Genomic DNA, 13597 nt, shown 5'->3' on the forward strand with positions numbered 1-13597 from the left:
AAGGAGTTGGACTCACCGGATTGTCTAATGTTCAGAGGAATAACATACCGGAACATCCGGTGTTCATGATTTCTATAGGATGTGCTTTTATTTGAGGATTTTTGTTTTGAGCTAACCTGAAGATGGTTTAGAGTGGGAGAAATATGTTTGCTTGTTTCATGGTGTTCAAGTGATGTATGCAACTTGGCGATCGACGGCAAGATGATTAGGACCAAATGGGAGGCTTGGTGACGGACGATCAAGGAGGCCGAACGGAATCAAGGGTGATCCTAGTAGTACACGTGGAGGTCAAGCAAAATATGGATGGAGAAGGATGAAGATAGCGTGTTGACAAAGTCAAGCGAAGGGGATGCCGATGCAAGTGGCTAGGTAGCCCGAGGGATCGGGAGCAGGATATACTTACCAGCGGTCAAGATCGCAAGACAGAGTACACGTGCCGACATCGGTGCGCTTGCTTAAGGCAAAGTAAGTGGCGGCTAGTCACGCTTTGAGAAGCGTGCTAGAGTTTTGCGGTTTAGCCATAAAACCAAGAGAGGACTGTAGGGTCACGTGGCATCATCGCGAAGCTTGCATCAAGATGAAGCTAAGTCGTGAAGAAGCCGTGGTTGTTCGATGGAAAGAGCGAAATCTGGACCAAAATGCTCCGGTGGTAGGTAGGAGTGTATTACCAGTGAAGAGTATTTTGGGAAAAAAAAAACTTAAGGGCTAATAAAGCTCCTAAGGGGTATAAATAGAATGGTAGAGCTATGGTAGAGTTTTGAGCCAGCCATTTTGAGAGTCTACTGATAGGTTTTGGAGGAGAGAAAATGATATGCTTAGTCTTTATAATAGGTTAGAGCTTTTGTGAGAAAAATAACATTATAATCTGTCAAAAATAGGGCTCACCTCCATGCTTAATGAAGTTTATTTTCTTGTATAAGCTTAGGTTCATCTCCTTCTAGTCTCCTGTGTTTTGGTTTCATTGCCTTCGGTGCAAGTTTTTCGATTTTCTTGTTAATTTTTGTTTTTGCTTTTGAGCTACAACCTTTCAATCTCGGGGAGTTGTTCTTCTTGTTGCTAAGGCATAAATGTTCATATTCTCATGTATTTGAGAAGGTCTTGAATCCACTTGTCTCTAGGCTATCAATTTGGAGAGTTGTTTCTTCGATGACTATCATTTGCTTTGTTCTTCGTTCAAGTTTTAAGCTTTTGTGTATAAAGACACATGAAATGATCTTGAATAGAGTCTATGACTCATATTTCATCCGTGGAGTTATATTGCATTGGAACTTTCTCTCTTGCTTTATCTCTTTAAAGTTTATGCTTCTGTTTGTGTGTTTTTGAGAAACGTTAGGTGAATAAGGAGTAGACTATCTATTTTGTAAGAAAATTATAAGACGGCTATTCACCCCTCCAATTGACTATCTCGGTCCTACAGTAATTGCCTTGTAAATACACCCATAAAATACTTTCAAGTTCCAACCAGCAAGGCATGACTATCCAACAGGGAAAAGCCCAGAAAATTCACTTCCACCATGCCTCCCAAACAAGAGAAACTCAAATGCAGTTTAGCAGCTGTCGTATGTTGGTAGTAAGGGCATTAAACAACGGCAATACAGTTCGTAGTATACAACTCCATCCTAACAAGCGCAGAATACACCAGTGATTTGCACTGACACCAAGTGACCGCTCAAATTTCAGACAAGATCACAAGAAAGGCTTAGACAAACTGTTAGAGTATATTGGGTAGTTATGATCTGTAATCCTAGATTGCCTTATGTATCGTGGAGTATTATTGCCCCTTAAATTTTTTTACTCTATTTATATCACTGAGAGGCTCAATTCAATATATCCAATAATTTCACGTAATCTATTCTTCCTATATGGTATCACGAATTTAAATTCTAATCTAAAGCTACAAACCCTAGCTGCCATCCGCTTTCGCTCCGCACACCCACGGGGAGATCGATCTCTACGATCTTCACTGTGAGCAGCGTCGTCCGTACCTAGAGTTCGTACCACCGATCGTGTTAATCGGCCACTCTAAAGAGTCTTTTTCAAACTCTTAATCAGATTTTTCTCTCTCACGGGTTGTTGATCAGCATCTCTCTTGGTTTTTCCGATCTACAATAGGTTTGCGTCGCCTACCACCCATGGATCCCGTGTGTCTCTTCTCCAACCTCGGCACGGCCCGCACCGGCCAACTCCAACCATGCAGTGCAGCATCGTCCGCTCGCACTGACTACACCACATGGCTCCCGCCGGTCTCCATGCATTGACCCGCCTCCATCGCCTGTCACACGCCTGATCCGTCGCCTGGTCTCGCACGGGCTACGCGTCCAGCCGAGCCCAGTCTCCACGTCGCGTCCAGGCTACCTCCTCCACGTGCCCTCGGTGTGGAGACGACGCCATGCCCTCTGATCGGGACGCGCCTAGATCGCACACGTCCAGGCGTCTCTGTCCCACACATCCCGGTGTTCACGCGTCTCCGTCCCGGCTCCACGGTCGTCACCCGTCTGCGCCCGTCAACCCCCACGCCACTACCGCCCAGATCGCGTCTGGATCACGTACGCCCAGATCGCGTCTGGATCGCGTGCGCTTGGATCACGTCGCTCCGCACCACGCGCGTCGTCGCTCGTCTCCGTCTCGATCCGCCATGCCTTCACGCGTCCCGGCTGTATCGACCATGCCGCTCTGCATCGACCACTCAGCTGCATCGACCACATCGCGACGACCGGTTCACCACGACGTCACACGCCTCCCTCGACCATGTCATCCGCTCGACCATGCGCTGGACCGTCTGCACGCTCTCGACCATAGCCATCCACGACCACGGCTGGGCACGCAGCGCTATAGGGGACGCCCTTACGCATTGCTGCCGCGCCACTCCATCCGCACATCGCTCCATGTCAGTTCGTTGTCGCCTCCACTACTCGGGATGTCTCCATCACGACTGTATCGCGCGTCCTCGGTCTAATCAGCTTATCGTGTGCAGCTCCTCCTGCTCGATCGGTAGCGGCTCTCATCCTCCTCGAGCACATGCGTACCCTCTTCTCGAGCACCGAGGCTGCCGCTGTGTTGCCTTCTAGCCACAGTGCTGCCACCCATGGTCCGTGCCTCCGCAACGCCACCACGCCCTCCTGGGCGTGGTCTGACTGACCGGTGGTTCTCGCCGTCGCCCTACATTACCGTCCCCGCGCGCCATGACATTCCGGCTGATCGACGTCGCCTCTCTCGGTGTGTGATCGCCTTAGTCGTTGGTGCATATGGTCTTCGTCACGCTGTTCGGATCTTCTTCGCCAATTTCTTCGAGCACCGCCACCACGCTCTCTCGGACACCGACGTCGTCGCTCCAGGTCGCTAGTTCCTCCTCCCTCTACACCTTCGTCCAACATAACCTCGTCGCCAACATCACCGTCTCCTCCTCGACCTCTTCGTCTACTCCGAAAAACACGGGCTGCATCGGCACTCCTCACCGCTCTCCACACTACGACCATTGAGGCCTTCTCTGTTGGTCCCTCAGACACTGGCGTATGGTTGGGCTCCCTACCTTCGCTTGCCCGGTACTAGTAACACCGGTACGTGCCTTCATCCCTGACGCATTCCCGAGCCTGGCAAACCTGGTGCACGTCTCGTCCTCGATGGCCTCAACTGTGTTGACTTCAGCATCGACCTCCTCTTCTATGATCGTCTCGTCCATGTCACCGTCTTCTTCCCTCGGATCCCCCTATGCTCGTCACCATGGCACCTCCTTGCGTCCGTGGCTTCAAGTGCGACTCCCTTGACCACGGCAACCCCAACTATGGCTACGTCGACTACGGCTACCTCACGCATGGCATCCTTGACATCAGCTGCTTGCCTTGCTCTCGGCTACTATGAAATTGGCACAAAGGGCTACCATCTATATGAGCTACTCGTCGGTCTCTACTCGAGTCGTGATACTTGCAACGCGACAGTCCGTCAGCTTACTACCTTTAGCTTTTTCTCCAGCCTGATCGTCTGTGATGCTCCTGTTACGACCGCAGAGAAATGTTAGAGTATATTTGGTAGTTAGAATTTGTAATCCTAAATTGTCATATGTATCAGAAAATCTTCTTGCTCCATAAATTTATGTACTCTAATTATATCATCTCTGAGACTCAATACAATATATCCATCAAACAGCTGAGAGCAAGACCACCTCACATCCTGCTCTTCCGGACCGGACCCAGCTCCTTGGCCTTGGCCCTCAGCTCATGCTTCTTGATCTTGCCGGTCGCCGTCTTAGGCAGCGGCCCGAACACCACGGACTTTGGCACCCAGTAGCCGGGGAGCCTCTCGCGGCAGAACTTCATGATGTCTCGCGCCAAAGCCGCCTCGTCGGACTGGTCCACGGCGTCCTTGAGCGTCACGAATGCGCACGGCGACTCCCCCCACTGCTCGTCGGCCCGCGCGACCACCGACGCCTCCAGCACCGACGGGTGCAGGTACACGGCCTTCTCAACCTCCAGGCTGCTGATGTTCTCCCCGCCGGAGATGATGATGTCCTTGGCGCGGTCCTTCACCTCGATGTACCCGTCGGTGTGCCGGACGCCCAGGTCGCCGGAGTGGAACCACCCGTTCTCGAACGCCTCGGCGTTCGCCTTCGGGTTCTTGAGGTAGCCCTTCATGACGCCGTTCCCTCGCATGACGATCTCTCCCATCGTGGTGCCGTCAGCCGGGATCGGCGCCATCGTCTTCGGGTCCACGACGTCGAGGCCCTCCAGGCCGACGTAGCGAATGCCCTGGCGTGCATGCAGACGGGCTCGCTCGTCAGCTGGCAAGCTGTCCCACTCCGGTTTCCAGGCGCACACAGTGGACGGTCCATACGTCTCTGACAGGCCATAAGTGTGGGTGATGCGGAAGCCGAGCTTCGACATTGCCGCGAGGACGGAGGGTGGCGGGGCAGCGCCAGCAGTCATGACGTTAACGACACGAGGCAGGGGGAGAATGGTGTCGGCCGGAGGGGCGTTGATGATGGTGTTGAGGACGACCGGTGCCCCACAGAAGTGAGTCACACCCTGGTTGGCTATTGCTGAGAAGATTGCCTTCGCCGAAACCTGTCATACAAAATGTACAGAAGAAAAAAAGATGGGCTGTCAGTTGCCCATGAGAAATTAGGTGAATTAACCTGCTGGTGTTTCGTCTCTCACAGGGGACTTTGGTGAATGGTGAAGAATTATTTTTTTATCATGTGATTTGTACATTGTTCATTACACCAAACAAGCATGAATCTAAAAGGTCTTTTCCTCAATGACTCAAGACTTGTAACAAAAACTTGCCCAAAAATTCAGAACCAAAACAAGTGATTCAGAAGGCGAAGCTTTTCCCAAATTGTACTGGTCTGGGCAATTCTGCGGGTCAATAGCCAAGATGGGTAAAGGAAACAACTACTCCCCTGGTTTCCAAGCTTATGCTTTTTTATTAGTTATCAAACTCCTTGCATGGAGAAAAAAATTCAAGTATGCTGTTTGCCAAACTTGCTTCAAGCAATGCATGGCAAAGTGAGTTCTTGTTTTTTACTAATAGCATCTGGGGAAAAAAATTAGTTTCCAACCAAGGGTAGGAATAAAGGAAACCAACATCAAGCTGGCAATGCACAAGGCATTTGTCGAAGGACAGGGTATATTGGTCCAACTATTCATCCATTTATGTGGCCATAGCATCGCATGCAAGTCCATCGAGCACCTAACGTTTTCCTGATTCATGTTATCTGGGGAACAGGTAATAAATTTGCAATATGAAGAAATTTTGCCACAAGCTATTAGTGAGGATTGAGAAAGAAAGATGAGCCATCCGTCAGCCAACAACTAAAAACCTAAAGATATCCTGTTTATAGCTGAACAAATAACCATCCTAATTCCAACCTGACAATGTACTAATGCAGCACCTACCAAGTATTGATTTCAATTTAGGTTTTTCATTTTATCTCTTTATATATATCATTCAGGTAACATCTTTTATGCTTGTAAGCACTGTTCTTGAAAACTGTAACGAAACATTGATCGATAACAATATATTATCAAGTAATCGTTTATTTGCACACATTCATACTTGATATGTTACTCTGTCGTCATTCAATGTTTTTATTCATCATAGTAATTTTGTAGGAGTATTTGCATCAACCTAACTAATGATTTTCCAGTGACATGACTTGTGCTCTTGCTTGAAAAGTTCTGTAAATGACCTTCTATTTTTGTAGAGATGATATCCGATGAAACATGAGATTCCATATATGCATCTTCATAAAGTTTACAACTTTAGTTTTTTAAGAGTTTATGCTCTACATGCATTTGAGAATAATAAGGTTAGCATACATTTACTTATTAAAAAAGATATACCTGACGAAGACATATGCTTGTTCCACAGAGGGCAGCAAGCGTCCATGTATAGCACCAGCCATTACAATGGAACATTGGCAAAGTCCACAAGTAAACAGGGCCTTCATTCATTCCCCATATCAACGCACCGCTCAGTGACATTAGGTAAGCTCCCCTATGATGCAATACCACACCCTTTGGGTTAGAAGTTGTCCCAGAAGTATAACCTAAGGCAATACTTTTCCATTCATCCTGTGGTGGTTTCCAGGCAAACTCAGGATCACCACTTTCCAAGAACTTCGCATACTCAATGGCTCCTTTTCTCAAAGCGTATTGGAGGGCCGCAGGATCGCAGGTTTGGTCACCAATAACTATTAGTAGTGGCTGTTTGAAAGCACCTTTTGTTTGTTCTGCAATAATCCTCAAAGAATCCTCTGCCAGGGAGAAAAATTCTTGGTCAACCATCACAACTTCAGCTGATGAGTGCTCCAAGAGAAATGCAACAGTGGCAGCATTTAATCTAATGTTTACGCAGTTGACCACCGCTCCAGCCATGGGAACTCCAAAATGAGCTTCATAGATTGCTGGGACATTTGGAGCTATTACGGCAACCTACAAGATTCAGGAGAAACTAAGAATCAATATAACCATGATAGAATACATTGAGTGCATGAAAGAGCAGAAAATTGTTATAACTAGGACAAAGTAGTAAATTAACGCCTTCGAGGCACCCTGTGGGTTCTCACCCTGTTGAGACCCGGTGTATGGGCTGTACACCTAGCACATATCCCCCTCAGGAAAGTAGGAAATTAACCACAATATTAGCACGCTGAGCAAACAATATTGAATGCAAAGTTATTATGTAATCAATCTTCTGTTTAGCATAAGTGTATTTTTTCGAGAAGGTGCTGGGCACGTATTTCATTAAGGGCAGAAAGAAAAGTTCCGACCTTACAACGAACAGCATTAGTGTATTTAACTATCAGTGAACAAAAGATTTTGGTGCAGACAAGGAAAACGGAGTAATGAGCACCAATAGTAATGCAGCCGTTCAGAGTTTCGTTCTACATTGCTAAATGATAATCAATTGATCGGCCTTTTAATACATCTCCAGACAAAACTTCGCCACAACATTCCCAAACAAGCAAATACAATTCAAGTAACAGAGAAATTTCCCAAATAGGCAGCGACTTCAAACATGGAAGCTCTGTTGAAACAACAGATTCTTATTCGAATTTAGAAAGTCTGGCCATAGTTCTAATTTCTGAATGTATGCAGGTGCATCTGAATGTATGCAGATTCTTACTCCACATCTGCTCTGATAGCACAATGCCATAAAGCTCTTTCTTGTTTTCCTGCCCAAACATTAGTAATGGTCTGATGGCCACACTTTGGACATCCATTTTAGTTGGATGTTTTCCACCAGCATAAAGAAATGGCACCAGTTAATCTCCAACAAAAGCAGTATATCCTTTAGTGAGAAATCAAGTTGAAATATGTCTTGTTTATATGTGATGAGTAATTAATAAGGTTGTGCATTTGATTTGATGATTGTTAGATTGTATGTGCATGTATATGTACTGCAATTATGATCATGACTAACCAAAGTTGCAAAGGAAATAGAATTGGTGTGTTTTTCATTGAGTTCAGGAAAATTGCATATGCTGGATGGTCCGGCGCCTGGGATTTTGAACGAGGATGGTCCAACGATGAGAAATTGAATATGCCAGACTACTTCTTGCAGAGAGGATTCCCAACGGCTGGTCTGGGAAGTTGAACACGCCAGATGGTTTGACGCTCAGCAGATGTGGACGTTGGATCATCCGGCGTTCATATTTTTTCTAAAATGTGTCTTAAGCTGAGGATTTCGATTTGAAACTAACTGGAGATGATTTAGAGATATATGTTTGTTTGTCTTATATTATGTAGGTGATGGATGCAACTTGGCAATCGACAGCGAGATAATCAAGCCAAGCAGGGTGCTTGGTGTCGGACGGTCGAGGAGGCCGGGCGGAGTTAAGGGTGATCCTAGTCTTGCACATGGAGGTCAAGCAAAGTATGAAAGGAATGATGAAGACGATGTGCTGACAAAATCAAGCAAAAGGGATACCATGTAAGTGATAAGACGGTCCGAAGAGATCAGGAGCGGGAGAGACTTGCCGACAGTCAAGAATGCAAGATAGAGTACACGTGTCAACATCGGGATGCTTGCTTGGGGTCAGAGCAAGCGGCAATAAGTCATGCTTTGAGAAACGTATAAGGCGGTTTCACGGTTTGATCTTAAAACCGTGGAAAAATGGGGTGCATATGGCATCATCACAAAACCTGCGTCGAGGCAAAGCTAAATCATGAAGAAACAACGATCATTTGATGGATGGAGAGAAAAATGGACCAAAAGACCCTGGTGGTAGGTAAGAGGCCATTGGAAGATAAGAGTATTTTAGAAATAAGGAAACTTAAGAGTTAAACTACCTCCCTATACCTATAAATATAGGGGTGAGGCTGTAGGGATTAGAGGAGCCAGCTATTTGAACCTTGAGATATAGGTTTTACATGAGAGAAAATAAGAGCTTAATCGTTGTAATAGGTGAGCACTTCTTTTGAGAATTTTTTTTAATTTGTCGAAAAGACGGTTGTCCTCTTCCAATGCTTGTGTTTATCTCCTTTTATTCTCTTTCTATTGGTTCCTTTTACTTTGTTGTTAGTTTTTATTTTTTTGTGATTTTTGTTTTTGGTTGAAGGTTGAAATTTTTTCACCTTAAGAAGTTATTCTTCTTGTTACTAGAAGTATAAAATTCGCATATGAATGTATACAAGTGAGTCTTGAATTTTCTTGTCTCTAAATCATCAATTTGGAGAATTTCTTCATTCAGTACTCTCTTATTTGGTTCTAAGTTTTTTGGGTAAAAGTTACTATCTTTTGTAGCAGTAACGCATAAGATAAGTGTAAATAAAACCTAGTGTTCATCTATACATATGAGCGACATGTTCTTTTTGCAAACTTCTATAGCAACTAAGTTTCTCTCCATTTTACTTTCGTTTGAGTTTTAAGGTACGCTTAGTGATCTAAATAGAAAAAGGCTATTAATTTTGTAAAAAAATTATGAGACCACTATTTACTCCTCTAATTATCATTCTCGATTCTACGGTTAGCATGTACCCCATAAAAGATTGTCATACGCTTGGTTAATAAGAATGCACAAGAAACATGAGTTGAAATGCCAAGCTGAGCTTTCAGGATGTACTGCAGCGGGGACTGAAACACACCATTCAGCCACCCATCTACTACCAACATGATAGGACCAATCATCTGTTTTAGTGATAACTGTTACTTACATAGCTGATTAGCTATAGCATAACCATATGTTATTGAATCTCTATCTCCTGCAATTTAATAATACTATTTTTACAGTTCAAGTGTAAATTTTCTCCGCTTTCCATCGCCATCTCAGAATAAGTCGGAACACCACAGGCACACAGAGGGTCAGAGGGAGAGGGAGGGGAAGAGATCGAGGCTGCACCGTGCTGCCGTGGCCTACGGATCGCTGCGCGAGGGCTGAGGCGAGGCGGCGGCACCGGCGGTAGGTGTCGGCCCAGGTGTATCGCTCGGGCCCGTGCACGACGGACGCCCTGCCCGGGTGGGTCAGCGCGGCGCGCTCGAGGAACCAGAGCGGCGTGAGCGCCGTGTAGTTGGCGGCGTTCGGGGGCAGGTCGTCGATGTCCCGCTCCGCCGCCATCTCAGCAGCACCACGGCACCACCAATGCCGCCTCGACGCGCCCCGCCCCGCCCGGCACCCCTTCTCTCTCGCCTCCTCTGCGCGAGCTGTGTTGAGACTTTGACTTGGCCCGGGGCTGGAGAGGAGAGAGTCCGAACTACTGGGGGCGCTTTGCTTGCTTTTTTATACCCCAGCAGTATTTTGGACTGGTGAGTCCGGATGGTTTCCGGCGTGGCGCGCTCGGCGAGGGGGATGAGGAGCGGGTGGTGTGGATCCGGCGCGGCCAATCCCGTGGCGCGGGTTTTTGCGGGTTTTCTAGTGGCGGATGGGTGGGTGGGTGGCGCGCGGGTCGCGTGGCGGCGAGCGCCGTGGCAGGAATTCTGCTGTTTGTTTATGGGCGCGGGCTGTCTGGAGTCTAGACCGGGATCCAGTTTTGGTTGGGACTTGGGGATAATATATAACTTTGTGAAATAATTTTAGAACTTGGGGATAATATCGGCAGATCTCCTGCGCGTGATGTTACCAGTCCATCAACCCGTCCGGGTAACGGGTGAGACATAATTTTAGAAAATATATAGATAATATAATTTTGTAAAATACTTATAATTTAAGATTTAGGTGTGATTGATGTGCGTATACTAAACATGCTTTGTTACTATACTTCTCTGTTAAATCAGAGTCTTGTGTAAAATTATTTTTATCATTTTTTCCTCATATACACGATATACGTTATATGTGTGGTTATCTATAGTGTAATATTTTTTTAGTTTGTCTCCGAACTCCATAATATAATGGAGAGATCTAAATTAATGCTTTTTAACTGCTAAATTAATGTTTTTCTGAAAAAACATATAGAATGTTATTAGGCAGCGATATTTTAAGTTAATTTTATTATAACCAATAAGGTGATCCATGCAAATATCACTGCTAGAAGCGCTATAATATCTTTTTAGCATCTTTGGTTAGGAATATAAAATATCATTATATGATTATATTTTGCGTATAAATTAGTCCCTTCATTTACATAGCCCAAGTCTGACTCCTGTGTTAGGCTCTGCCGTCTGCCGATCCACAGCTTGGAAATTAGTACCTTCTTGTTATCGGAGGCCGCGGCTGGACACAGATCCTCTGCATAATGCAGAGGATACTGTTTATGCAGTAATATGAGTCTGCTGCTACAGTTCTCTGCATTAATTAATTACTGTTTACTGCGGATTACTGTAGATGCAGCGTTTGATTCTACTGTAGCGCGAATCTGTACTGTAGCATCAGGTGCTGTAGCTTTACTGTAGCGAGTGATCCACTCCATCCACTCTAAATCAAGGGCTGTGGAGTGCTCCTAATGCACTCCACTGTAGCTCTCTGCAGTTGCCAGTGACAACTGCATAGGATCCGTTTCCGCCGCGGCTGCCCCGCTGCCTACCTAATGCCACGGCCTCGTGTAGCGAGGCAACAACTCCTTTGTTTGATTTTTTTCCCCCGTCAAATGTAGCTGCTCGTCAGCCCGTTGCCACGACCTTGAGATGCGCGGCCCAAGGCTGGACCATTTGTCCTACCTTGCCAATCTCAGCGCTTAAGGAAAAGAAAGTGACATTGCGAAATAGATTTCAACAAAACTTCGGTATTTGCAGTCAGACTCATGCATATACAGCTCATTATGTCATTCAAATTTGATAAAGTCAAGCTAAACTCATCACAAAATTGATATGCATGTGAAGGCATATACAACGTACCAGTAGAGTCTTATCTCCTAGTTGATACCATGAGTTTTTTGTGCACATAATTCAAGTACTTGTAATAATCTAGATATTCTTCATTCATAAGTCATCCGTTCTTGTGGACGTAATTTGTCCATGCTCGCATCTTGAGCTTCCTTCAAAAATACATCTTTTGTTGTTGTTATCTGAATTATACATTTTTGCTTCTATAGGGAGATTTTGATCCAAATCCTTGGTTCCCCAAAAAAATCTGAAGCAAACCACATCATCTAAAGACTCTCTCCTCTTTCGATCTCTATCTGAACTTTGTCAGCAGCTTATTGAATAAATCGACATGAACAACTGTAGTGTCAAAAGCTCTGGAGAGTCGGTCCTGAATTTCGGTGGCTCTGAACGAAACTAAAACAGGGATCTCTGTTGAACATAAACATCAAAATAGTTATATATCAATTGCAAATACAATATTCTAGGCATTATTTTTTTTTGTCAATGTCTCCTTTCTGGGACTCTATCAACTCGTTTCTTCTTTTTTTCTTTTTCTTTTGCTGCTAGATACATGCTTTCTAGATGTTATGTTATCACACAATAATAATTGGGTAAAAACAATCTTGAAAATTGAAATAAAAAAATCATCAACAATTGATAACTAGTGCAAAGCTATAAAAGAATTAAATCAAATAAACAAAATCATCCTTGATTCGATTGAGCAGGGAGACCGTGCCTGTTGGCGATCAAGAGGAGAAGAGGGGAAGGGAACGGGTGTGTCGAATATCTAACTATGAGGTATATACGTATAAAAAATATACCATATATGGATAAAGTATGTTGTGCGTATGCTTAACAACTCCGGATATTACGGAATCGAATCTGCGGTACCTGATACTCTCGGAGATCCAGAAGGTGCACACTACGAAGGTCTCGATTTCCTAGAGTGCAATTCTTCCCTCTCCTCTAATTTCTGAGCTCAACTTGGGAGACGGCGGTGGAGTGGAGGCAATGGCTTCAAGCTCTAAAAATTCTACCGGGCAAGGCAAAGGAAGAAAGGGAGGAGACAAAGTGGAAATAAACAGCCTCAAGTTTCCTATGTTTATAGCTGCAGAAACGGGTCGTATAATGTAAATGGAGCCATCAAGATCCGAATCGATAGCGTGCTCGAGAATGCCTCGGTCGCGCTGCGCACCTGGTGGAAGTTGAGGCGTCGTGGGAGCATTATGACCTGTCTAATTTCTGCAAAGAGGGATGAATGATCATTATGACACGTTAAATCAAATGTTGTGGATAAAATGAGCATGAACAGGAGTGGGTTTTTAATGCTCACCTGCTCATCTACTCGAGTTTATTCGGTGACCACATCATAATTATAATCCAGTGCTCGGGGGCTAAGCCCATCGAGTATAAGGTTGAGAACGGTGTGTTGATGCTTACGCTATACTCTTCACTCGATTATCACATCGAGCACAGAGTCGGGGGCTGCATCATACTTTTTTGATGCTTTTGCTTCACTCTTGTCTCTGGTTATCACGCCATTCAGAAGGCTAGGAGCCACATCATATAATATTAAGCGCTTATGCTTCATTATCTACTCGAATCTAGACATTGAGTAAGAGATAGGGGCCACATCAAGTATGGCGCATATGCTCTACTCCCAGTTTCAATTATCACATCAAACAGAGAGTCAAAAGCTATATCGCATACTTTCGATGCTAAGACTTTACTCTTCACTCTATTTCATCATCGAGTAGAAGGTCGAGGACTATGCTATATTCCTTTTGATGGTACATATATGTTCTTTCTTACTCTCTACTCGAGAAATCTTCTCTTCGACTAGAGAGTCAGGGGCTACATA

General features: G+C 45.2%; 1 protein-coding gene across 1 annotated transcript; it reads right to left on the reverse strand.

Annotated features, from left to right (window-relative positions):
* Positions 1-3992: 3992 nt before the first annotated feature.
* Positions 3993-10268, reverse strand: LOC133912337 (acetate--CoA ligase CCL3-like). The gene is made up of 3 exons (XM_062355012.1): positions 9839-10268; positions 6339-6929; positions 3993-5057 (listed from the first exon to the last, which is right to left on the reverse strand). The coding sequence occupies exons 1-3, from the start codon at positions 10052-10054 to the stop codon at positions 4161-4163; spliced, it is 1704 nt and encodes a 567-aa protein (XP_062210996.1). The 5' UTR covers positions 10055-10268; the 3' UTR covers positions 3993-4160.
* Between the last annotated feature and the right edge of the window lie 3329 nt (positions 10269-13597).

Source organism: Phragmites australis, chromosome 3 (assembly GCF_958298935.1).
Source record: "Phragmites australis chromosome 3, lpPhrAust1.1, whole genome shotgun sequence".
Lineage (NCBI taxonomy): Eukaryota > Viridiplantae > Streptophyta > Magnoliopsida > Poales > Poaceae > Phragmites > Phragmites australis.

Bases quoted from the DNA above. Each gene is read 5' to 3' on its own strand.
- LOC133912337 (XM_062355012.1), bottom strand. From the start codon at position 10,054: ATGGCGGCGGAGCGGGACATCGACGACCTGCCCCCGAACGCCGCCAAC. The intron at 6,930-9,838 runs GTGCAGCCTCGA...TGAATCTTGTAG, and splicing joins CCGTAGGCCACGGCAGCACG to GTTGCCGTAATAGCTCCAAA. The intron at 5,058-6,338 runs GTATATCTTTTT...TTTGTATGACAG, and splicing joins CAAGCATATGTCTTCGTCAG to GTTTCGGCGAAGGCAATCTT.